At 45.8% G+C, this 24,771-nt stretch overlaps 1 protein-coding gene across 1 annotated transcript; it reads right to left on the bottom strand.

Annotated features, from left to right (window-relative positions):
* Positions 1–215: 215 nt before the first annotated feature.
* Positions 216–23,652, bottom strand: LOC121442048 (Purkinje cell protein 4-like protein 1). Its single transcript, XM_041643494.1, has 3 exons — positions 23,406–23,652; positions 2,632–2,686; positions 216–1,424 (listed from the first exon to the last, which is right to left on the bottom strand). The coding sequence occupies exons 1-3, from the start codon at positions 23,412–23,414 to the stop codon at positions 1,282–1,284; spliced, it is 207 nt and encodes a 68-aa protein (XP_041499428.1). The 5' UTR covers positions 23,415–23,652; the 3' UTR covers positions 216–1,281.
* Positions 23,653–24,771: the final 1,119 nt, after the last annotated feature.

Here is a 24,771-nt window from a genome sequence, read left to right as displayed (position 1 = left end):
GCGGTGATAGCAGCAGAGCGACACCGTGTGGGCATCCGCATCAAGGTGAGGCCAAGGTGAGGAGCAGGAAGGCAGGATTAAGCATCAGCGGAAATCTTCTCGGGCTGTGTTAATTTCCTGTGCCACCCTGTAACCCATGCAGTTTCTCCACTGCCCTCCCTGGGCCAGTGTAGGATTACATTCGTGCTCAACCCAAGAAAAAACACTAGTAGAGGTTCAGTGGCCCCATTTGAGGGCTTTTTTTATTGTTATGATTATTAAACATGCTAAAATCACATTACAGTGGCTATTTTTGCCCTGACTCCACAGTGGGGTGGCTGAGAACTATAGGGGTGTCACTTGGCTCATGTGGCTCTGGGGATGACTAGAGATGGGGAAGATTAAGAGGTAGGCAGATTAGCAATGGCCAGAAAGCTCCTCACGTAGTATTTATTTAACAATTAAATTTAACTTCTAGCTTCAGACATCTTTCCCTTCTCTACTTTTCTTTCCTTCCTAAATGTTTCCTGACCTATGGCCTCTGGGTCTTCTGCCATCTTTGACTCCTCTGATCTCAGACTAGACCATGAAGGAAGGTTTTCCTGTCTCTACCTGCTTTCCTTCCTTGGAAGGAATCTACTCAGCATGCACTAATTTATTAAGCTGCTTTTTTTGGGGGGGGGGGTGCAGGGTTTTGTTTTTTTTGGTTTTTTTTGTTTTGTTTTGTTTTGTTTTGTTTTTTTGAGACAGGGTCTCTTTCTACATAGCCCTGGCTGGCCTTGAACATACAGAGATTCCCCTGCCTCTACCTTCCAAGTTCTGGGACTAAAGGCATGCACCATCACATTCTGCAAGCTCCTTGATTTATGTCTGCCCAGGGGAAAGGACAGCTGCATTGTGGATGAAACACAGGAGATGGGAGGGATGGTGCAGAAGGACCAGAAAGTGTTACCTGAAGCGTGAGTGCTGCCTCTGGCAGAGTACATCTCCCCACCCTCAGGCACTGCACCCTGAAGGCTTTCCCATCCTGCCCTTGACATTAGGGGCAGGGGAGGGTCAAACCTCCAAACCTTTTGTTCTCTGCAACGCACTGATCCACCTTTAGCCTAGTGACAATCAACTGGCATCTTCTCAAGTCCTGTGCCTCTACTACTGTGATGGCTTAAGAGAGCCTGAGAAAAGAATCTATAAAGGTTCAGCTTTCCTCTAGGAGAGGCCAGAGGGATAAAGGGACAAGACACGTGAGAGCCAGAGCTGTGGAGGGGAGAGAGGAAGTAGAAGGGTGAAGGGAAGGCTGGCCATTCAGGAACTGGAATCCTTTTTCTTTTTCTGGAATTGCCTGAACTTGCCCTGAATTGCAAGGGCAGCCTTCTCTGTCTCTGGAGCCGTCAGGTCAATGTCAATCTCCTCCTCCTCCTCAGCCTTCTTGATGCTGCCAGCCTTCCCTGTAGACAGAAGGAGACAGATTGATGAGTCAACCCAACCGATTCCACGTCTTTTCTCAAACCTCAAACCCAGCACCTAGAGTCCACTTAGAACTAGAGTCTTTGAGGTTCCCCCAGTCTGGAGATTACAGACAACTGATGATTCTAAAAGTTAGGGTGCTAGGCTTAGAATTAGCATAATTACCACCAGAAGTTTTGCTATCCTTGAATCAAATGACAAATGTCTTCTCTCATTACTTATTCCTAAATCCTATGGTTTAAATCCCAAAGCACACACCCTTCAGTGTCTGATGGAGAACAGTGGCTTGGATTATCTGAGAAGTTTCTTTTTATCGCTCGATGTTTTATGGGGCTGGAGAAATGGCTCAGTGGCTAAGAGTCCTTAATGCTCTTGCAGGAGACCATGGTTACAGTCCCAGCATACACATCTGGTGGCTCACAACCACCTGTAATGCCAGTTCCAGGGGTTCTGAAGCCCTTGTGGCCTCTTTGGGCACCTTCAAGCGTGTGGTGAACATAAGCTCATACAGGCACACACACATACATAGAAAACATTTTAAATAAACAAATCTTTAAAAATATATCACTTTTTTTTTCAGAATCTGTACGTGCCCCGTGTGTGGAGGTCATAGGACAACTTGTGAGTGCCACTTCTTGTCTTCCATCATGTGGGTCCTAGAGATTGAACGGAGGTCGCCAGGCTTGGCAAATGAGCGCCTTTTCCCACGGAGCCATCTCGCTGGCCCTTTATCACTTTACAGGCCTTTTCTAACCTGTAGAGCCCGGGTCTACGCTTGTTCCTGGGGTGCATCTTGAGGACAGTTTCTGGTCAGCTAACTAGAGCAATCTGTTTGTTCCTGTGCTCCCCCTGCCCCACCTGGTGATTAGCTGTAGGGCATTTACTCCATCGTTGGTATGGTAATTTCCCACCTGCCTGGGCGGAAATCCTTGAGCAGCAGCTAGGTATATAAGGACTTCCTCAAGGTTGAATAAATGGCATTTGGCTGATCTCCTTTCGAATGACCCAGGTCTCTTTGTGTGTTCTTTCAATCTCCAGGCCCTTGCCCAACTTGCGCACGGTACAGTGGCGCGCGAACTGTACCAAGGGGGTAACACAAAATCGGGTGTTACACTAACCATTCACAGTTCTTGTATCACGTTTCTCCCTTCATCAGCTCTGCTAATGGCCTAGCTCAGCCTCACTTACCTTTTTCCTCAGGGTCAGATGCCTGGTTGGTCGCTGGGGGTGTTTTTGTGTTCAGCTGGAAGAGAAGAATCACAGTGTGAAATATTCATGGAGGGATGAAGGCACCACTGTCCCAGATCTCTTATGCGCATTCAAGTTTTCCATGACCCGGCAGATTTCCCACATCTTTCAAAGAAGGAGGTTTTGAGATCAGATGAAAAAAATCATCAACATTCATTCAATAAGCCCAGCATGATAGAGAGTGCTTGTAATACCAACATTCGCAAGACTGAGGCAGGAGGACTACCATGAATTCCAGACCAACTGGGGCCACGTAGCAAGCTACTTAATAAAAACTTTTTTCAAAAAGAATTAAATCTGGGCAGGAGAGATGGCTCAGAGATTAAGAGCATTGCCTGCTCTTCCAAAGGTCCTGAGTTCAATTCCCAGCAACCACATGGTGGCTCACAACCATCTGTAATGGGGTCTGGTGCCCTCTTCTGGCCATCAGGCATACACACAGACAGAATATTGTATACATAATAAACGAATATCTAAAAAAAAGTTTGCTCTGCTTCTGACCGACACACTGAGTGTTCTAAGACTCAAATGTTTAAAAAAAAAAGAACTAAATCAATGGATATTTATTGATGTCAGAGATTGTAGAGGACAAACCAGATAAAGTAACCCGCCTTCACAGAGCTCATTCGAGGGATATTGAGACAAACAAGGTAACTGTGGTGTAAGATGGTAAAAAAGGTAGCCAGGCGGTGGTGGCCCATGCCTTAAATCCCAGCACTGGGGAGGCAGAGATGGGAAGATCTCTGATTTTGAAGCCAGCCTGGTCTACAAAGTAAGTTTCAGTTCAGCCTCCAAAGCTACAGAGAAACCCTGTCTCAGAAAAAAAAAAAAAAGGTTAAAAAGTACCAGAGAAGAGGGCAGGGTAGGGAAGTGATGACTGCTAGCTAAGGACAGAGATGATTACACAATCATCAAGATAAATCTATCTGGTGAACTATGGGGTCATCATCATATGATGATGATGATGATGATGATGATGATATAGATGTACTGGGGATTGAATCCAGGGCCTCATGCACGCTACACCAGTGCTTTAACACTGAATTATATCACCAACCCTGGAAAAGTCTCTCTGAAAGGTGGCACTTGAGCAAGCAGCTGTAGGAGATAAATTGGTAAAGATTGCAGAGATCCGTGGCAAGACCCTGGGGTCTTCGCCTCTTTGAAGACCATCAGGATCCAGGCATAGCTGAAGTGGAGAAAGGAAAGAAAGATGGACGGACAGAGACCTAGCTACGGGTGGGAGCAGATTATGTAGGGCCTTGGGGGAGACCTAGTAAGGGATTTCTTGGACTAGAAGTAAAAGCCATTTGCAGAACTCTGATTTGCACAAAAGGCAAATGAAAGAGGAAGCAGAAAGCCTGCGGGGAGGGCGCGGGACTCCTGCAGTAAACCAAGCAAGAGAAGATGGATGGTAGCTTGAATCAAGAACAGTGGCAGTGGTGAGGTTTTGAGTACTGTGTTCAAACTGCGACCAAGGTGACTTTAGTTGTATATGTGGTATTGGGAAAGAAGGAATTGATTCTCCTCCTGAGAAGGAGAATTGGCCTGAAAATTGAAAAGAAGGATTTCTCATCTCCTGCTACAGAGACGACAGCTAATGGCGTGGGTTTTAGGGACAGGATCAGGAGGGGCTTTTTTTGTTGTTGTTGTTTTGTTTTTTTTCGTTTGTTTTTGTTTTTAAAACAAGTTTGGGATATCTTTTAATTATCCAAGAGGAGACTTTTCTTGTCATTTGCTTGCTTGTTTGACATGGGGTCACTATGCAGACAGGGTAGCCCTTGAAGTAATCCTCCTGCCTCTAGCCTTTCACCTCCCAAGTTCTGGGATGACAAGTGTGCTCCGCAATTCCCGACTCTGGCAGGTTTCTGTTGTTGTTTTGATAGTGAGGGTTTAAGGAAGGATATAGCCGGTCGTGGCTCAGGAGGCCTGGCAGAAGGTGTGTGAGGAGGCTGATCACGTGGCAGCCTCTCTTTCAGGTGTTTCAAGGATGAGTCTATCTGACAGAGAAAAACCATGGGGGAAATTGGGAGGGTCTGGCATCATTGTAAGCAGGACATTGGGCATTTAGACTAGGATCACAGTGATGAAGAGAGAGTATCAGCTGTTTTAAAAAAGTTTTGTGGTAACAAGTTAGATTGGCAGGTGTGATTCTGAGCACACAGAACTCTGTGAAAGAGCTTTCTCTTTAAAGACAGCAGAACGGGGCAATAGTTTGGGCTGGATATGAGGTTGTAGAAAGGAGCCTGTTACAGTAGCAGATCTGAATGCTGATGGGAATAATTTAGTGGAGAAGGAAAAATTGATGATGGAAGACAGAAAGGATAATTACCAGAGAGGCATCCCAAATGAGCAAGAAAGAAAAGGATATTCAGCACATAAGTGGAAGGGTTGGCTGTAGACAGGGTCCTAACACAGCATTAACAGATAGGAACGAAAGCATGCGACGGATGCCAATTGGTGGCAGATATGGTGGGAATGAACAGATGATCTCTATCGAGTGTTCCCATTTTCTCAGTGAAACAAGGACAGTTGTCATCAGAGAGTTAAGGGCAAGATGTGCAATATTATTTTAACTAGGCAAAGACGTGATACATTTGTTTATGTTGCATTTGTTTAACTAGGCAAATATGTGTAACATTTGTTTCGGCTGCATTTGTTTAATTATGTAAAGATGTGTTACATTTGTTTTACCTTGCCCTGGCCGAAGGCACCTGATTGGGCTAATAAAAAGCTGAATGGCCAATAGTTAGGTAGTGGAGGAATAGGTGGGGCTAGGAGGCAGAGAAAAGAGAAGGAGGGAGAAAGAGAGGGAGCTACCTAGACAGGATTTCTCTATGTGTCAGCCCTGGCTGTCCTGAAACTCACTCTGTAGACCAAGGTGGCCTCAGACTCACAGAGATCTGGGATTAAAGGCATGTGCCGCCACTGCCCAGCACCTCACTGGAATTTTATGTTAATATTTTTTTAACTTTAAATTACTTTCTCATCTTTGTTTACTTATTTAGAAGCAGAGTTGGAGTTAATTTAAAAAGTTGTAAGATGGCTCAAGAGGTAAAAGCACTTGACCAGCAAGCCTGCCTGACAACCGGAGGTCTAGTCTTGGAAACTCTGTCTCAAAAAAACCCAAACCAAAACAAAACAGTGAGTTATGGAGTGGGAGGATAGCTCAGTTACTAAAGTGTTAGCTTGTAGGCACGAAGACTTGAGTTCAATACAAAAAAGCAGTGTAAAAACCCAGGCATGATGGCACACATCTGCCATCCCAATACTGAGGGGGCAGAGACAGGTGGACCTCTGGGCTTGCTGAGAAGTGTCAAGTGTCAAGTCAACAAGAGACCCTGTCTCACCACCCATCCCAAAATAGGTGGATGTGTTCAAGGAATGACACCCTTCCTGAGGGATCCCTCTGGCTTCTGTATGTACACACACCATGTGCACATGCACACCCCACCATGTAACTAACACACACATGCTCACACAAATGATGATACACTGTATTTAGCATAGGAAAGTGTCTTTAAAAGTAGGTCATTGCCAGGTATGGAGATGCACACCTTTAATCCCAACACCCAGGAGGCAGAGGCAGGCAGGTCTCTATGAATTTGAAGCCATTCTGCTCTACAAAATGAGTTCCAAGCCAACCAGTGAAACACTGTCAAAAAAAAAAAAAAGGTCATAAACCAGTACTGACTGGGCGAGGATTTATCTCAGTAGTAGAGTATATACTTAGCATGTTAGAGGCCCTGGTTTCTATTCTGAGAACCAAATAAACAACAATAAACTGATTGGTGATTTGACTAAGAATGGCCCCCATACACGTTTATATTTGAATGCTTAGGGAGTGGCATTAGGACATGTGGCCTAGTTGGAGGAAGTGTGTTACTGGGGGTGGGTTTGGGGTTTCAAATGCTGGAGCCAGGTCCAGTGTCACCCTCTTTTCCTCCTGCCTTCAGATCTGGATGTAGAATTCTCAGCTCCTCCAGCACCATGTCTGCCTGGGTGCTGGCATGCTTCCCTCCATGACAATAATGGACTAACTAACCCTCTGGACTGTAAGCCAGCTCTAACTAAATGCTTTCCTTTACAAGAGTTGCTGTGGTCATGATGTCTCTTCACAGCAATAGAAACCCTAACGAAGACACTGATAGAGTCTAATATTTTTTAAAGATAGTATTTGTTTACCTCATATATATATATATATATATTTTTAAATCAGAGGATGGGTCTGGAGAGATAGCTTAGTCCAGGAAGTGCTCGCTGTGTGAGCTCGAGAACTTGAGTCCAATCCCGAGAAACCACATAAAAAAAACAAAAGGCATAAGGAAAGACAGAAACAGGTGGATCTCTGGGGCTTTCACCTACCAGTGAGTCAGAGAGACCCTGACTCAAAAAAACAAAGTAGACAGAGCCTAAGAAATAATAGTCAGGGCTGGAGAGATGGCTCAGTGGTTAAGAGCACAGGCTGCTCTTCCAGAGGTCCTGAGTTCAATTCCCAGCAACCACATGGTGGCTCACAACCATCTGTAACGAGATCTGGCGCCCTCTTCTGGAACACAGGCATATATGGAGGCAGAAGGTTGTATACATAATAAAAATAAATAAATAAATAAATCTTTAAAAAAAAAAGAAATAATAGTCAAAGTTAGCCTGGAGCCTCAATATATAGGTATACTTATATGCTTTAGAACACACATACATACACATAGTGTATAAAAAAATAAGAATTTAAAATCTGAGGCTGCATATGCAGACACAAATGTATAATACCAACATCTGGGAGGCCAATGAATAAGGATTACAAATTCCAAGCCAACTTGGGCTACAGTAGTGGGGGGGGTATTTAAAAACACACCAAACCAGGCATGGTGGTACACACACTTAGTACCAGTACTTAGAAGGCAGAGGCAGGCAGATCTCTGTGAATTCGAGACCAGTCTGGTCTACAAAATGAGTTCCAAAATAGCCAGGTCTGTTACACAGAGAAACCCTGTCTCAAAAAAAGGGGGGGGGGGCTAGAAAGAGAACTCAGCAGTTAAGAGCACTGGCTGCTCTTCCAGATGTCCTCAGTTCAATTTCCAGCAACCACATGGTGGCTCACAGCCATCTAAAGCATCCAGAGCACGCATAAAAAATACACACATAAATAAAAGTTTAAAAAGAAGCAAAGACACCAGTCAAGATACTGAAACCCCAGGGAAGTCCTTCTAGTCTCCTGTAGACCAGAAGAGCTTCATGGGAGGAATGATTATTTTTTGAAACTCTAGGATGACTGATCCTGTCATTCTTCTTTTTCTCTTTTTGGATTAATTAATTTTTACTTTATTTTTGCACATGATCAAAATAATGGTCTAATCGGTCATACCTTACACTGTGCCATACTGCCGTCACAAGAGGTTTGCTCACGCTGTAAATGTATAGCATAGATCATGGGTAGTGAGAGATTTGCTGGCCAATTGTCAAGACATGAGAGTCATGGAGCAAGAGGCAAGTTCTATAGTTGCATGTTCTCTAACTTCAAATCTTACTTTTTCTATTGGCCAGCAAATCTCTGTTATCCTGGCTTTAACCATTATCCCTCTGTCTGACTCCAAGCTTATAGCCTTAACCCATCAAAACTTCCCCTTCCTCCAAACTCCTCCTTTTTAAAAATAAAAAATTGGCCGGGCGGTGGTGGCGCACGCCTTTAGTCCCAGCACTCGGGAGGCAGAGGCAGGCGGATCTCTGTGAGTTCGAGGCCAGCCTGGTCTACAAGAGCTAGTTCCAGGACAGGCTCCAAAGCTACAGAGAAACCCTGTCTCGAAAAACAAAAACAAAAAAAAAAAATAAAAAATAAAAAAATAAAAAAAATAAAAAATTGGAGCCCCATGCTAAATATCTCCCCAAAGGGGATTTTGTGATGATTTTAATGAGAAATGTTCCCTAAAGTGTTGAATACTTTATATGTATTGTCCCTGCACGTGTTGGCTAGTTTTATGTCAACTTGACACAAGGTAGAATCCTTTTTTTTCTTTTTCTGAGACAGGGCTTCCCTGTGTAGCCCTGGCTGTTCTTGAACTCACTCTGCAGAGGAGGCTGGCCTTGAACTCAGAGACCTGCCTGCCTCTGCCCTAGAGTGCTGAGATTAAAGACACACGCCACCAACTTCTGCCACCAACTTCCGGCAAGGTAGAATTCTTTTAGAAGAGGGAACCTCAATTGAGAAGATGTCCCCACCATATCATCTGGGCAAGTCTGTGGTACATTTTCTTCATGTGAGGGGACCCAGCTCATTGTGGTCAGTGCCATCCCTGGGCTGGTGGTTCTGTGAACTGTAAGAACACAAGCTGACAAGTCATGAGGAGCGAGTCAGTAAGCAGCACTCCTCCATGGCCTCTGCATCAGCTCCTGCCTCCAGTTTTCTGCATTGACTTCTCTGGATGATGGACTACAAGCTGCCACATGAAATAAACCCTTACCCCCAGAAGTTACTTTTGGTCATGCTGCTTGAGGCAGTTTGAAAGAAAATGGCCTCCAAAGGGAGTAGCACTATTAGGAGGTGTGACATTGTTGGAGTGGGTGTAACCTTGTTGGAGGAAGCGTGTCACTGTGGAAATGGGCTTTGAGGTCTCATATGTGCTCAAGCCACACACAGAGAGAGTTTACTTCCTGTTACCTCTGAATCAAAATGTAAAATTCTCCAGCACCATGTCTGCCTGCATGCTGCCGTACTCCCAGCTGCCATGCTCCCTGCCATGATAATGGACTAAACCTCTGAAACTGTAAGGGAGCCACCTCAATTAAATGTTTTCCTTTATAAGAGTTTCCATGGTCATGGTGTCTCTTCACAGCAATAGAAACCCTAACTAAGACAGTGCTTTATCACACACCAGTAGAAACCCTAACTACGACACTGTATTTGTTACTTTTTTATTGCTGCAATAAGACACTGTGACTAAGAAGAGTAATAACAGAAAGCATTTAATAGGGTTTACGGTTCCAGAGTGTTGAAGTCCATGATGGCAGGGTGAAGCCATGGCAGCAGGAACAGCTAAGGGCTCACATCTCAAACCAAATCACAATCAGGAGGCAGAGACACTAGCCATCCCCAGTGACAAACCTCCTCCAGGCCACACCTCCTAGTCCTTCCCAAACAGTTCCACCAACTCAGAACTAAGTATCAAACCTAAGAGCCTCTGGGAGCCATTCTCATTCAGGCCATACAGTTACAGATGGTGACGCTCAAGAAGTGCGGGCTTGTGGAGGTTAGCATGTCACTTGGAGGCAGGCTGACTGTGAGAGTTTAAAGGCATAACACCATTTTCTAGTTTATTCTCCCGACATTGTGCTCCTGGTTTAAACCATGAGCCCTCAGCCTCTGCTCTCAGCATTCAGTCCCTAACACAAACGGTCTCCACTTCACTATCATGGACTCCAGCCCTCTGGAAACATAAGCCCAAATAAACTCTTCTATAAGTTGTCCTGGTCAAGGCATTTTACCACAACACTAGAAAAGTAACTAACACAAGCTGTTTCCTTCTCGTGTCTGTTGATCTTGAGCCAAATTCTCTAAGCAAGAGATGTGTCAGGGCTGAACCACACAGGCTGCCATGTTTGTCCATATGCCAGCGTTCCTCTTTCCTGAGCCTGTCCTGGCCTCGGAATAGAGAGGTAGCTGTGATCTGGCTCCCTAGGGGTTCCCAGCTCCATTTGGGATATATTTATGAAAGGTCATAACCTAAGATCAAGAGTTTCCATTGAGGAGGCCAGAAAGGGGTACGGTAAGGTCCCCACTGCTCCCAGCGCCCCGTGAAATCTCCCTCACACCATCAGCTGAAAAGTGCTAGAGGCTCTTCTTCCTGCCCCTCCTCTCTCCATTCTTTCTGGCCAGCTCTCAAAATAGCTGCTTGTGGGCACTGCGTTTCTAGATTTAGCTGTTTGTGACTTGTTGGGGGTAGGGCCAGTTGGACTAGCCTCTGTATGGTACCGGGCTTGCTCACAGGTCCCTGTCCTCTACTTCAGTGCTCTGGGCTGTTTTCTAGAAAGTCATCGGTTTTAGATGGATGAGGGTGGTCTGGTACATGTATGGGAGACATCAGACTCCATATTTCAAGTTCATCCGGGGCTCTAGGAGAAAACCCCTTACAAACACTTCTCTCTCCAAAGGAGCAATGTCAACTCAAGGGCCGCAACAGATCTGCGCATCTCAGCCTCTTCTTAGACCCTCCTTCCTGGCAGGTGTGGATCCTAAACCTCTCAGCTTCTGCTGCTTTCTGGTCAGAAATAGCAATGGTAAATGGTTTAGCAACGTCTTTATTCTTCTTACAGGATACAACAAGGAGAGCTGACAGAAATCAAGGACTTGGGAATGTTACCTTACCTTGTTAATTATTATCACATAGATAATATTACTAACCTTTTTGTTTGTTGGTTGGTTGGTTTTGTTTGTTAGTTTTTTTTTTTTTCCAAGACAGGGTTTCTCTGTGTAACAGTTCTGGCTTGCTCTGTGGATCTCCTGGAACTCAATTTGTAGACCATGCTGGCCTTGAACTCACAGAGATCTACCTGTCTCTTCCTCCCCAAGTGCTGGGATTAAAGGTGTGCGCCATGCAACTAGAGTCCAGGCTCTTGAACATTATGTTAAGTGACAACTAAAGTATGCATATGTGCGCACACATGCCTTCACCCACATGAACTTGAGGAAGAAGTTTAATATGAACAACTTGACCATTCAGATTATCCCATACAGCACAGCAATCCCCAGGCAGGAAGGAAGATCTCAGGAATCATGACCTAATTCTATACCCACAGTTAAGCAGCTGACTCCAAAGTCTAGCTTCTCAATTGCACATCCAAAACACCTTTTTCACATCTGCTCCACAGGGAACGCTGGGGAGCTGCAACCTGCCTCCTCCTTACGGTGCCATCTTCCATGCCCTGTGAGGACTTCATCCCTGTCCAATGCATACCCACTCAGGTTCCTGCTCTGACCTGACCATCCAGCTTACTCCCCTCCCCCTGCCCCCTGCCATGCTTGCTATGTGGGTCTCTTGACACACCAAACTGACCTCCAGGGACTAGTTACATTCTTCACTCACAGGGCCAGATCCTGGCCCTTCCGAGTGAGTCTGAGACTTACATGTGCAAGATCACCCCACTCTTTTCCACAGCAAATGACTCCCTTGCTTACATTCAAAACCGTTATTCCAGTTCTAGCTAGCCTGGAGCTTGGTTCAGTTCGGTGTCATTGCCCACACAGGACCAATTGTTTCGCACTCCTCAGTACCAGACACTAATTAGCAACTGTGAAGCCCATCAACTCCTGCCTTCCCTAGAGAGTCCTAGTTCCTTTCCTTGCCTACCTTCTTGTATTCCTTTCCACCACTCTCTCCTTTGGGCCTGATGTATTCCAGCAATGTTCCATTCCATCATCTTGGCAGTAGGTGCCAATTCCCATGAGCATCCTTTTGTTTTCTCTGCAGCTCCAAGTTGTGGACTCTCCCCTCCCATGTGGGCTGGGGCATAGAAGATGAAAGGCCTGCTGGGTTAGGGAACTTTTTTCTTTAGGCTTTAAGATGCAGATCAGGACCAATCTTCTCTTTCTCTAGTATTTCTCTCCTATAAGCTTTCTACCCTTTTTAGTTCTTCCAATTCCAGTAGAGGAAAACATATACTTTGCCCATCTCTACCTTCCCAGAACTTTTGTCAGCATCCAGATGATGTCTGGTCTCATCTGAGCTCCCAGCTCATCCCTCTCTCTCTTCTAGGAATCAGGACAATCAGTTCCTTTTACTCTCAAACATAAACACTCCCTTTCTCTCCTGCCTGTTCCCCTGCTTTGATGTGAATTCCTTTTCCGAGCACCATTAGAATGAAAAGAAGCAGGGTGGGCCTGGGATCAAGGTCTGAGGAACAATACTATTAAAAGGATAGGGAAGATCATTATGCTAAGAGAAATAAACCAGACTCAGAAAGATGAATAGCAGGTTTCTTTCACATGCAGACTCTAGACGGGAGGGAGTGTGTATGTCTTGGGCGATGTGCAAGATGAAAATAGAAAGGGGACCATGAAGGGGAGGAAGCGATCTTAAGGGAGAGTAGAAAATGATGGAATACAAGTGACAAGGAGCAGAAGGGGAGACGCTGGGACAGGAAGGGGAGGAAGGATCTTCTTTCCAACAAACAGTAAAGGAACAATTGGACAGTCGTTTGCAAAACCAAAGAAGCCCACCTCAAACTATATTTGCACCTTCCAGAAATGCCCTACAAACAGACATGGGACCTAAACTTTGAAGAAGCAGAGACAGGAAGACTGACGCAAGTTTAAGATCATGGTCTACGCAGCACTGCAGGGCTGCCAGCAGCACAGAGAAATCCTGTCTCAAAGCTAAGTGTGGTGGCGCTCATGTTTAATCCCAGCACTCAGGAGGCAGAGGCAGGTGGATCTCTGCAAGTTTGAGGCCAGCCTGGTCTACAGAGTGAGTTCCAGGACAGCCAGGGCTGTTCCACAGAGAAACCCTGTCTTGAAAAACAAACAGGAAGAAAAGAAAGAAAGAAATCCTGCCTCAACAAGACAGCAGTAGCTACAATTAAGTGTAAATTTTTAAAATAAAGCATAGGGAGAAAGTTTTTGCAACTTTAGGTTAAAAATAATTTCTTAGATATAACAAAAGCAAAACGCATAGAAAAACATTATAAACTGAATTTTTCCTAAGAGATGAAAGGGGCAAGCTACAGGCAGAAAGAAAATATTTACAAATCCCATATCTGATAAAGAATTTGTATTCAGAGACTTTTTTCATTGTTTGGTTTGGGGTTTGTTGCTTTTTTGAAACATGGCCTTACACTGTGTAGCTGAAGCTGACCTAGAATTCACTAGGTGGCCCTGGCTTATATCAAACTCATAGCAATCCTCCTTAACCTTTTAAGTGCTGGGACTGCAGGCATGATTCACCATAGAGTAGGCTTTAAAACAAATTTTTAAGAATTTCTTATTAGAACCAGAGAGATGACTCAGTAGTTAGGAATACTTGCTGCTAAAACAGAGGACCAAGTTTGATTCCCAGAACCCACATGCTGGCTCACAACCACCGGCAACTCCATTTCTGGGGGGTATAGTGCCTTCTTTTGGCTTTCTTGGACACCAGGCAAGCTCATGGTTCACTTGCATATGCACAAGCAAAACCCTTATATACACATAAAAATAAATCTTTTTTTTAAATATTTATTTATTTATTATGTATACAATATTCTGTCTGTGTGTATGTCTGCAGGCCAGAAGAGGGCACCAGACCTTATTACAGATGGTTGTGAGCGACCATGTGGTTGCTGGGAATTGAACTCAGGACCTTTGGAAGAGCAAGCAATGCTCTTAACCACTGAGCCATCTCTCCAGCCCATAAAAATAAAATCTTAAAGGAGGTGGGGGAGGCTGGAGAGATTGCTCAGTGGTTAAGAGTGTTGCTGCAGCCAGGTGCCTCGGAGCACGCTTTTAATCTCAGCATTCAGGAGGCAGAGTTATGTTCGCGGAGGCTGTTTGTTCATTCCCGGCTGCCCAGAACCGAAGTAATCACACAGAAACTAAATTATTTGCAATACTGTTTAGCCAATAGCTTAAGCGTATTTCTAGCTAGCCCTTATACCCTAAACTAACCCATCTCCATTAATCTGTGCATCACCACGAGGTCATGGCCTACCAGCAAAGTTCCCAGCTGGAGGCTCATCTCTTTCTTCTAGTGGGGGCTCCATGGCTTCTCTCTGACTCCACCTACTCTCTCTCTCTCTCTTTCCGTCTGGCTTTACTCTGTCAAGCCATTGGCCAAAATCATCTTATTTATTAACCAATGGCAATAAAACACATTCACAGCATACATCATCTCCCACATCAGAGTTAGGCATATCTCTGAGAGTTCAAGGCCAGCCTGGTCTACATAGTAAGTTCCAGGACAGTCAAAGCTACATAATAGAGAGACCCTTGATTAAGAAAAAGAAAATGAGAAAAGAAAAAGAAAAGAAGAAAAAAAGGGCACTGATTGCCAATTCCTGGGACACCCAACCCCCACCCCAAGGAAAAAATTAAAACCCAAGAACAAAAACAAACAAACAAAAAACCCAAAAGATAATGTATTCAAGCATAGTATAGCATGCCTGTAATCTTAGCACTGGGGAAGCTGAGTCAAGAAGATCATGAGTTCAAAGCCAACATGAACTATATAATGAAACTGTTGTCTTTAAAAAAAGAAATAAAACACAAAAAGAAAAAAAGAAAACAAAATCCAAAAATAATTATATGAGCCAGCATTGTCTTGCTTAGCTGCTCCTTCCCAGCTGCCACTATTGAGGAGTAGGTACCCCATAGCTCAGTGTTAAACAGAACTAACTCACTGACCCTTCCCTTGTTTCTTTTCTTCCTTTGTCGCTTTCCCTTTTAGTGGTGTTACCACAGCAACCATTATCACCAGAAGGGGAAGACAGGGTCACCCCACACACACACACCCCTTTTCCAAGCAGCATGTTAAACCAGTTTGGGGAAGGGTAAACTCTTCAGCTTTCTCTGTACTCTTCACACTCTGAGGCTCTTTAAAGCGGGAATGAGGCCGGTGGGTTTAAAAGCAGCAATCCTCAGAAGCGAGCATCAGTCCATTGTACCCGGGCCAACTGCACCCTGTATTTGCATGACATGACTTGGGTGCTGTGCAGATGGAAATACAATCACGTAACTTCGACGAGCAGCTACGGATACCCACAGTTCTGTCTCTGTAGACCAGGGCAGAGAAACCCAGAAAGAACTTAAAGCCGGAAAAAAATTCTAAATAATAAGCTTGAAAAGAGTCCCGCCTTTTGTTTTTGTATTGTTGTGAATCTGAGACTTCACCAACTCCATTTTCAGGAAGTAAAGGGGAGCTCAAATCAGTGGATGTTTTAAAGGGGCACGAGTTAGTGGATCTTTTTCCAGGCGGTGGTAAGAGACTTTGTTCCTCCCTGCCCACGGGGGTGTGTCTATGAGTGCTGAAAGTGTACTCCACCAGGGTTAAAGGAAAGTCACGGTTACAGGCCCGGACAGAAGCCGCCGGGATCCCGTGCCCCGGCGCGACCCCGGACTGCTGTTTTTGGAGTACTGTTGGAAGTGTTTCAACTCTTCCAGCGCAGCAACCAGCTGCAGTCCTCCGACTGCTTTAGAAAGATTTGCTCAAGGTCACCTTCAACATAAGAACAGAAAAAGAACTGGGAACCTGTACTCTAGTTTCTACAGATGCACATTCCTCTCCTCATACAGAAAATACAGGCCACGTGCCTGGTATCTCAGACGCCTTTTACCCTAAACAGCCCCAGTCCCCTTGTTTGTCCCTCTCCCTTTAGCCACCCCACCCTGTTTCCTGGAATAGTGCCCTGGTTTGTACCTCTCCCCTCAGCCACCCCACTGTTTCCTGGAATAGCAGTACCCCCCACTAGAGTCAGGGGCAGAATTCCCTGCCCATGCCAAATCATGGTATGCAGTGAATCAACAGCCCCTGCCCATTCCTCCCAGCCAGGGCTGCCACGGTTTAATAAGTGGTTATTTGTGGTACTCTGCACACAGCTTGGCGCTGTGCCTTTACCCCATACTGAGGACTAGGGGATGGGGGAGAGAGAGAGGGAGTAACGCCAAAGCTTCATTTATTACTATAATCTTCAATGTGCATCCCACCCCTGGTGTTAAAGTTCTAAAATAACCGTATTAATCCCCCCCACAGCCTACAAAGCAAACACTCAGCTGGAGGGCTTTGTGTGGGAGGGAGACAGCACTGAGCACAATAGAAGGGTAAATGGCACCGCTTCCCCTGGGAGGAGGTTGGGGACCAGGTGAGAAAGCCTTCAGGGCTCACCCAGTGGGAAGCAGAAATCAGCCGCTGAGTTGCTGCTCATCCCTGTGGTCGCTCACCCCTGTAAGCTCAGTAGTCAGGAGGCTGAGCCAGGAGCATCTCTGAGTTTGAGGCTAGTCTGAGCCAATAAGCCTGGGCCAGCCTGGGCTAGCAATGCAGGAAGGAAGGGAAGAAGGCAGGGAGGATAAAGGGAAGGAGGGAGGGAACGAGGCTTGGGCAAGCCTGATCAGTGAGAAGATCACAGGTCTAAATCCATTGTCTTGCTTTTGTCACTGTTTTAGGTTTTGGTGTTGTTTCTGTGTCTTGAGCCAGGGTCTCATGTTGATTTTGAGCTCTGGCTGATTTTGAACTCTGTATGTATTGAACTGCTGATCTTGCTAACTATCACCTCCTAAGTACTAGGATTACAGGTACACACCACCACACCTATCCGCAGAGTCTAGGCTTTTATGCATTTATTTAAAGGAACTTTGAAGGAATGAAGATTTTGTGCAAAACAGGGGGGGGGGACATTTGATGTTTTGTTTACTCTTCCTCATTTTCATATTCTTTCCTCTCTGTATCCATAAATTCTCATGTAACACAGCCAGGACTCAAACTCACTACCTGGGGAGGACCTTTTCCAACTTCAGATTGCCCTGCCTCTAACTTGGGAGTGCTAAGATTACAGGATCCTATTTTATGCAGTACTGGAGAGAAAACGGAGGGTTTTGTCCATGTTAGGCAAGCAATCCACCCCACAAGCCACAGCCTTAGTCTTTGTTGGTTTATTCATATATGTTCTGATGGAGGATCTCCCCTCAGACCTGAGACCAGCGCTGAGCTGGCTACATAGCCCAGGGGGCTCAAACTAACCATCCTCCTGCTAGGAAAAGAAAGCCTCACCACAGTGTGGCACCGCCAGGGAGGGATCAGGAGGTGTGGCCTTGCTGGAGGAAGGGTGTCACTGGGGGTGGGCTTTGAGGTTTCAAAAAGCTTACACTAGGCCCAGCATGGCACTCTCCCTTTCTCCCCCCCCCCTCGTGTGTGTGTGTGTGTGTGTGTGTGTGTCTGTCTGTCTGTCTCTGTCTCTGTCTCTCTCTCTCTCGTGTGTGTGTATGTGTCTGTCTCTGTCTCTCTCTCGTGTGTGTGTGTGTGTGTCTGTCTGTCTCTGTCTCTCTCTCTCTCGTGTCTCTCTCTCTCTCTCTCTCTCTCTCTCTCTCGTGTGTGTGTGTGTGTGTTTATGGATCGGGATGTAGCTCTCAGTTACTGCTCTATCACCTACCTGTGTGTCACCATGCTCTCTGCCGTGATGATAATGAACTAAACCTCTGAAACTGTAAGTCAGACTCCAATTAAATGTTTTCACTTAGAAAAGTTGCCTTGGCCAGAGTATCATTACAGCAACAGTGACTACCAAAATATCCTATTGATAAATACAGAGGTGTTATGGGTCCAAAACGTCTTTCTATCTTCTTTCTCAGCCCTTATTAAATCACACTGTTTCTGTTGCTTATAAAATATCTATAATATATTAATTAAAAATTAAGCCCGGTGGTGGTGTGTATACCTCTAGTCCCAGCACTGGGGAGGCAGAAGCAGGAAGATCTCTGTGAGTTCAAGGCTAGCCTGGTCTACAAATCAAGTTCCAGGACAGCTGGAGCTGTTACATGGGAAAACCCTGTCTCAGAAGAAGAAGAAGTTACAGACAGGTCCTGGTAATGTAGTTCAGTTGGTAGGGGGCTTGCCTAGCATGCAAGAAGCCCTGGGTTTTATTCCCAGGGCTGCATAAAATCTGACTTAGTGGTGCATCCTCATAATCTCAGTACTAGGGAAGTGGAAGCTGGAGGATCAGAAGTTCAATGTCATCTTTGATCACACAGGGAGTTTGAGGCCAGCCTGGGCTATAATAGACCTTGTCTCAGGGAAAGAAAGAGAGAAAGAGAGAGAGAGAGAGAGAGAGAGAGAGAGAGAGAACACTACACTATAGGTTGGCAGGGTGACACATTCCTGCAGTCTCAATACTTGGGAGTCAAAGAGGATAGAAAGTTCCAGACCAGCCTGAGCTACATAGTGGGATCCTGTGTCAGACACCAAGGGAAGTGGGGGAGCAAAAGTAGAATTGCAAGATTAAGGCAAGTATGGGCAGCCTAATATGAGCCTGTCTCAAAATAACATACAAAAGGAGCTGGGTATGATGATGAATGCTTGTAATCTCACCATTTGGGAGGTAGAGGCCATTATGTGAGGAGGTTATGGTAGAAGTACATGTCTCCATTAATAAATTAATTAAAAATGAAAATTTAAAGGGAAAAGATAGCTTAGTGATAAAGTATTTGCTCTGAGCTCAATCTCCAGTGCCATACTTTTTTTTTTTTTTTTTTGGTTTTTCGAGACAGGGTTTCTCTGTAGCTTTGGAGCCTATCCTAGAACTAGCTCTTGTAAACCAAGCTGGCCTCGAACTCACAGAGATACTCCTGCCTCTGCCTCCCGAGTGCTGGGATTAAAGGCGTGCGCCACCACCGCCCGGCTCAGTGCCGTACTTTTTAAAACTCTGCAGGTGAATCAGATTCCTCCAGATTCAACAGAGTAACCAGTTAAAAGAGTCCTGAAGAAAATTCATTTGGAAAGAGGCACCAGCAGTAATGTGCCCTAGCCTTTTAGTACTCCACAAACTCAATGAGATTTTGGCTCAGGTTCTTCACCTGTAAAATAGGAAGATCGGGCCAGATGATCTTTAGAGCTCTTCAGCAAATCTAAAACTCTGGCACTATACCGTCTAGATATTTCATATTGGGGTTATCCTGTAGAAGATATACCCAACTTTCTTTTTTTTTAAAAAAAAATTTTTTAAGGTTTATTTAACTTTATTTTATGTGCATTGGTGTGAAGGTGTCAGATCCCCTGGAACTGGATCTTCAGACAGTTGTGAGCTGCCATGTGGGTGCTGGGAATTGAACCCGGGTCCTCGGGAAGAGCAGTCAGTGCTCTTAACCGCTGAGCCACCTCTCCAGTCCCCCCCCCCCAACTTTCTACTTTGAAGAATTTTTGTGAAACAAAGTTTCATTTTTCTATGATGAACCAGACTTACAAAAAATCATTTAGAAATTTAGAAAAGTAGAACATAAAAGAAAAAAAAGTAAGCATCTACAGAATCAACAGTTTGAAAAGAGAGCTGTTGGTTTATTTTCTTCCCCTTAGCCAGGATTACAGTCTGTATAAGTCCATTGTTAGGACCCCCCACAGACAGGCAAGAGAGATGCATCGGACACACCCACCACACCCCTATGGCAGATGGGCAGGAGAGATGCATCAGACACACCCACCACACCCCCCATGGTCACCTGCCCCACAGAAACGACATTCTGTGAGATGGTGGCTGCCATTTGGGAGAATGAGTCATCTTTAGACGCCTGCCCCCCCCCCATCAGAAGATGAGAAAAACCATCAACTCTTTACCACCAGAAATTCTTATTCAAGCTGCTAAAGCCGGCAACCTAAATGGGTGAGCAAAAAAAGGACGAACAAAGTTGTGAACCAAATTCTGGTTTCCCTGTTTTGAAATACAGATTTTAAAAAATTCTAATAGTAAGTAGCCGGTCCTATGCTGTCTGTTCAACTTAACCATAGTAATAATAAACCATCAATGAGAGAGAGAGAGAGAGAGAGAGAGAGAGAGAGAGAGAGAGAAATAAACTTGGATGACAGGCCTCCCTAACAATTGGCTCACAAAAGATGCTCTAATTGATGCCCTTTGTGAGGAAGGTTGCAGGTGAAGATGTACTCGGCCGGGGGTGGGATGAGCACGAGGCAATCCCTAAAGAGCAATATCTGTTTCCGTTAGGTAAGAACACAAGTTCTCTCCTAATGATCGAGAGGATCTGTCCCTTGTTCTGACCCCTGCCAGCTAAAACTCAGGCGAGGAACTGTGGGGGATTGTCACCAGAAGCCATGGCTCCCATTTCAGGAGAGTGACTGCTGGACCAGAGGATTCTTCCAGTTAAGTTTCTCACAGATGAGAAACTGCAACATGCAAAACCCTGCAGTTCTGCTCCGTGCAGCCAGTTATGCTGCATAAAAAGGGATTAGAGGAAAGAGCCCCCGGGGACTGATGGATTTCCTATAGCCAAGCTTCACAGGAACCAGGAGAAAGTTATTAAACGACAGGAGACAGACTATGATTCACAGCAATCAAGTCCTGCCTCCAGCTGTGAACGCAGACAAGCTGGCGATGGTCCCCGCAGCTCCTCAGCACAGGAGCGTGGAGACACAGGGAAACGCTCTGCTGCAGTACTGAGTGACAGAAGAGAGCCACCGAGGGAAAACAGAGCGAGCAGTCCTGCTCAGCAGCTCTACCGGGACCCTCACACTTCCAGTCGCCCTGGTCAAGAGTCCCCACCCCACCACCGTCACCTCTAGTCGTTCCTCAGTTGAAATGTGAATCTCTTAAAGACATCCCCAATCCCATTTTGTGCAGTGTCTCTGAAGCAAGGAAATAAGCAGGTGGGGGAGGTGAAACTTACATAAGATTCAGGGTACACGGCTTTCCTGGCCTGGGCACATCAACTTGAAGGAGGAGAAGTAAAGCCCTTTGGAGTCTCCCCAGAGTTCCAGAGCTCTGGGCAACACTTCCGCTTTTATCAGAGTTTTTTTTTGTTTTTTTGTTTTTTTTTACAAGAGGAAGAAAACATACTGGTTCTTAGACTGTGGGGAAACAGAGATCCCCCCTCGGGGCTCTGATTTCAAAACAGCTGGTCTCTGTGTACACCCAGGTGGCTGCCTCTGGATATTATAAATAATCATCCCTGAAGCAAGGCTCCTCTCTGCAATAGGAGGCAACTTGGATGGCTAAATTGCTAGCTGGAACCGTTTTTCTCTGACAGCTTAGGAGGCTGGGCAGTCTCACATATAGAGTCCCCACCAAAGGATCCCACTTTTTTTCCTGCAGAGTCCCTAATTAAGGCTAGCCAAATTCAGCTGCTGTCTAAGAGTGGCCCCAAGGCATGACTTCCCCGAGCACACGCCAGATTGTTCTCCTTACCGTCCAACACCACTGTTGCACCCCTAAAGATCCCTTTCAAAGCCCTCTAACGCCTGTCCTACCCAGGGGCCATGTGTCTCTCCTCATATGTACAAACTAACCACAGACCATGTCAGCAGAGCCTCAGATAAACTCCCAAGGGGGATGGCTTGGATTCAAATGGTCAGATTTAGAAGCACGATGGTGGGAGGAGTGGTTTGAGCCCTAGACCTTGGTTGCAAGGGAGTGGGGAGAGAAAAAAGCCCCTCTTCTCTTGGGAGAGCTAAAAAGCCAGAGAAAGTCACTCCTTTTATTTTTATGATTATTTTCTTTCTGCAAGATTGCCACAGTCACAGTCACAACCAGCTGAGGTACGTGGAAGCTACTGTCTTTCCTCTGCAGCCCACCAGACTCGCTGGATTTCCCAGGATAAACTCCGTGGACATGGCAACCAAAACAACATAGCAGCTGGCACTAATTGACACCCTAGGTGATAACTTTTGGTAGGAGTCAGCAGAACTACTGAAAATATTCTTCTTTCCTATCTAAACTGGGGCCCAGGCTGCAGGGAATTCTCTCTGTCTCTGCCTCTGTGTGTGTGTGTGTGTGTGTGTCTGTTTCTCTCTCTCTCTGCCCCTCTCGCTCTCCCCTCCATATCTCTCTCTTCCTGCATCTCTCTCTCTCTTTCTCTCTGCCCTCCCCCATTTCTCTCTCCTCTCGCTGGAGATTGAATCCAGAACTTCACTCATACTAGAGGCTAGTGCTCTATCACCAAGCGATCTTGGGAATTCTTATGCTGGTCTCTGCAGCTAACTTGAAACACACACACAGACACACAGACACACAGACACACACACACACACACACACGCACGCACACACACACACCCCACAATCGCTAAACCAGACTCCAGATTGAATGCCTATTCAGAGCCAGGTAGTGCTTAAAGTTTTTTGCACATATAATTTAATCTTTTAGAACAACCAGAATTACCTTCGTTTTACAGAGAAAAAGTAGAAGCCCAGACAAATTCTGTGATGCTCCTAAGGCCTCATACTGAGTAAGTAGCAGAACAAGGGACTAGTGGATTCCTGAGAAACAGATTGAACACAAGAACATGCTCACTAGGAAAGAGGGCACAGAAGGAAAGCATGAGATGCTACTGCTCATACCAACCAACATCACCCAGAGACGACAGTCCTCGTCGTAATAAGAGGATGTGCCCGGGGTGCCACAAATCACGTCAGACAATAGGACAGGTCTTCTCAAAGTCTTACCATGGACAGTGTTCTTTGAAATGAGTCAACCAATTAAAAGGACTGGGTTGGCTCTGGTTGAACATCAGAGAACCTGTCCGAAGACTTCGAGATGTAGCAGGCGCTGAAGATGGAGGTCTACTCTATAAGGGATCATCTCCCCAGGGATTGGACTTGCTTCTACCCCAATGCTCATGGGAGGCAGGACAGGTACCCTAATGTTCCTCACTGAATGAGTGAAAAGGGCCAGGGATGGAGCTCTTGGCTGCTGCTTATGGAGAACAACACAATGCTAGGGTAGGCTGGACAGAACCGAAGTGAGGACAGTAAGGAAAACCATGGTAACCTCGGAGCAATAAGATAGATGCGGAGGACTAGCACCCCAAGAGACAGCTTATCACCCTGAGAGCTCAGTTCCCGCCTACAGCTGACTCCAGTCACCCCCTCCCCAAAGCATTGTCGACAGTTGGTAGGCTAAAAGCATCCCCTTTCCAGTAGCTTCAGGAAGACGGGAGATTGGGAGCTGTCCTAGAGGGGCAGTGGCGTCCACCCAGAGAGTACCCCTCGCCTCCCGGGGACCTGGAGCCGCAGCCTCCTATCCGGTGCGGCACGGCTCACCTCGCTCATCCCGGCGGCCGGACGGGGCGTGGCAGGCGCAGGTGAGGCGAAGGGTCCTCGGGGGATGCGGGGACCGTGGCCGAGAGTTGCCGGGCTCCGGGGCAGGCGCCCTAGGGGGCTTGAAGGAGTAAGTGCGCGACTCGAGCCGCTGCTTCGTGCTGCCCTGGGCGCTCTGGCTGAAGCTCTGCTAAAGGGACCCCTTCTGACCAGGTCCTGTCAGCAGCTCCGCACGCCTTGACCGGCCCCATCTTTTATAGTGAGCTCCGGTCCCCGCCTCCAGCCCAACCAATAGAAACTCTGCCTATCGCAGACTGACAGCTCCTAGAACCCAGTGGTGGCAGACTCAGAAATCTGCTGCATTTCCAAACTAGGGTAAGACTGAGAGAGCGGGAAGGAGGGGGAGACCGTCGGGGGATGAGAAGACAGAAAACGAAGTAGGAAAGCGGTGAAGGAGAGAAAAGTAGTAAGTAGTATCCGAAGGAACTGAGCTCTGGTCCTCTGTGCAAGAACAGCAAAGGCTCTTGAGCTATCTCTCTAATCCCATATGTTGTCTATATATTTTAGGGGAATAAACAGGGAGGAAGAAAATAAACAGAATACAGGTAAATGTACGAACCTTCTGGTAACTTTAGTTAACGTAGCTCTGTTATCTATATAGTTTTCATCCCTTAAGGAAATTCTTTACATTTTCATGCCTGTGTTACTTGTTGGCATTGTACAATCTCTTACAACTTCAGTCAGCCAAACGCAGACACTTTTAACTTTCACAGATATATTCTTTGGTAGAATATAATACCTTCACAGCTGGCTAAAACCATAACTGCGCTTGTCTCAACCATTCCAGTGGTTTGGCCTCTTCTCAACAACCGAATTCCAGTAAGACTTCAAATGGTCTTTTTTTTACTAGCTTGCCTCTGCGGTTACACATTTCCCCTGGAAAGAAGATCCACCTGAGATCCTCTGGTTCTGTTTCTATTAGGAATCTGGTTGCCTCGGTTACTAAAGTTCTAACTAGGCTAGCTCCTACTCCCTTTATGCAACCTCGGGAATCTTTCTAATGAACAATTAATTAGCTTTGAAAAGGTTGTCTTCAGTGAAACAGACCTCAATTCTTAAGCTGCTATGAAGAAATTCTAGTGAGAATTCAGCCTCCAGGTTAGGGATCAGCTAGTTTTGCAGGTAGCAATCAAATTGTTAAATGCTTTTGTCTTTGACGGACATATGTACTGCGGGTGAGCCATCTCCTATTATGCGTGAATATAGACACAAACAGTTATGTCAACAAACAGGCTTGACTGTGGCTGATATAACTGTATTTGTGATCAATGAAGTTTGAATCTTATATAAATTTCATGAGCTAAGAAAG

This window comes from Microtus oregoni, unplaced genomic scaffold (genome assembly GCF_018167655.1).
Source record: "Microtus oregoni isolate MIOR12 unplaced genomic scaffold, Mior012 000086F_ref0000336, whole genome shotgun sequence".
NCBI lineage: Eukaryota > Metazoa > Chordata > Mammalia > Rodentia > Cricetidae > Microtus > Microtus oregoni.
This window is presented reverse-complemented; position numbering and strand designations above follow the sequence as displayed.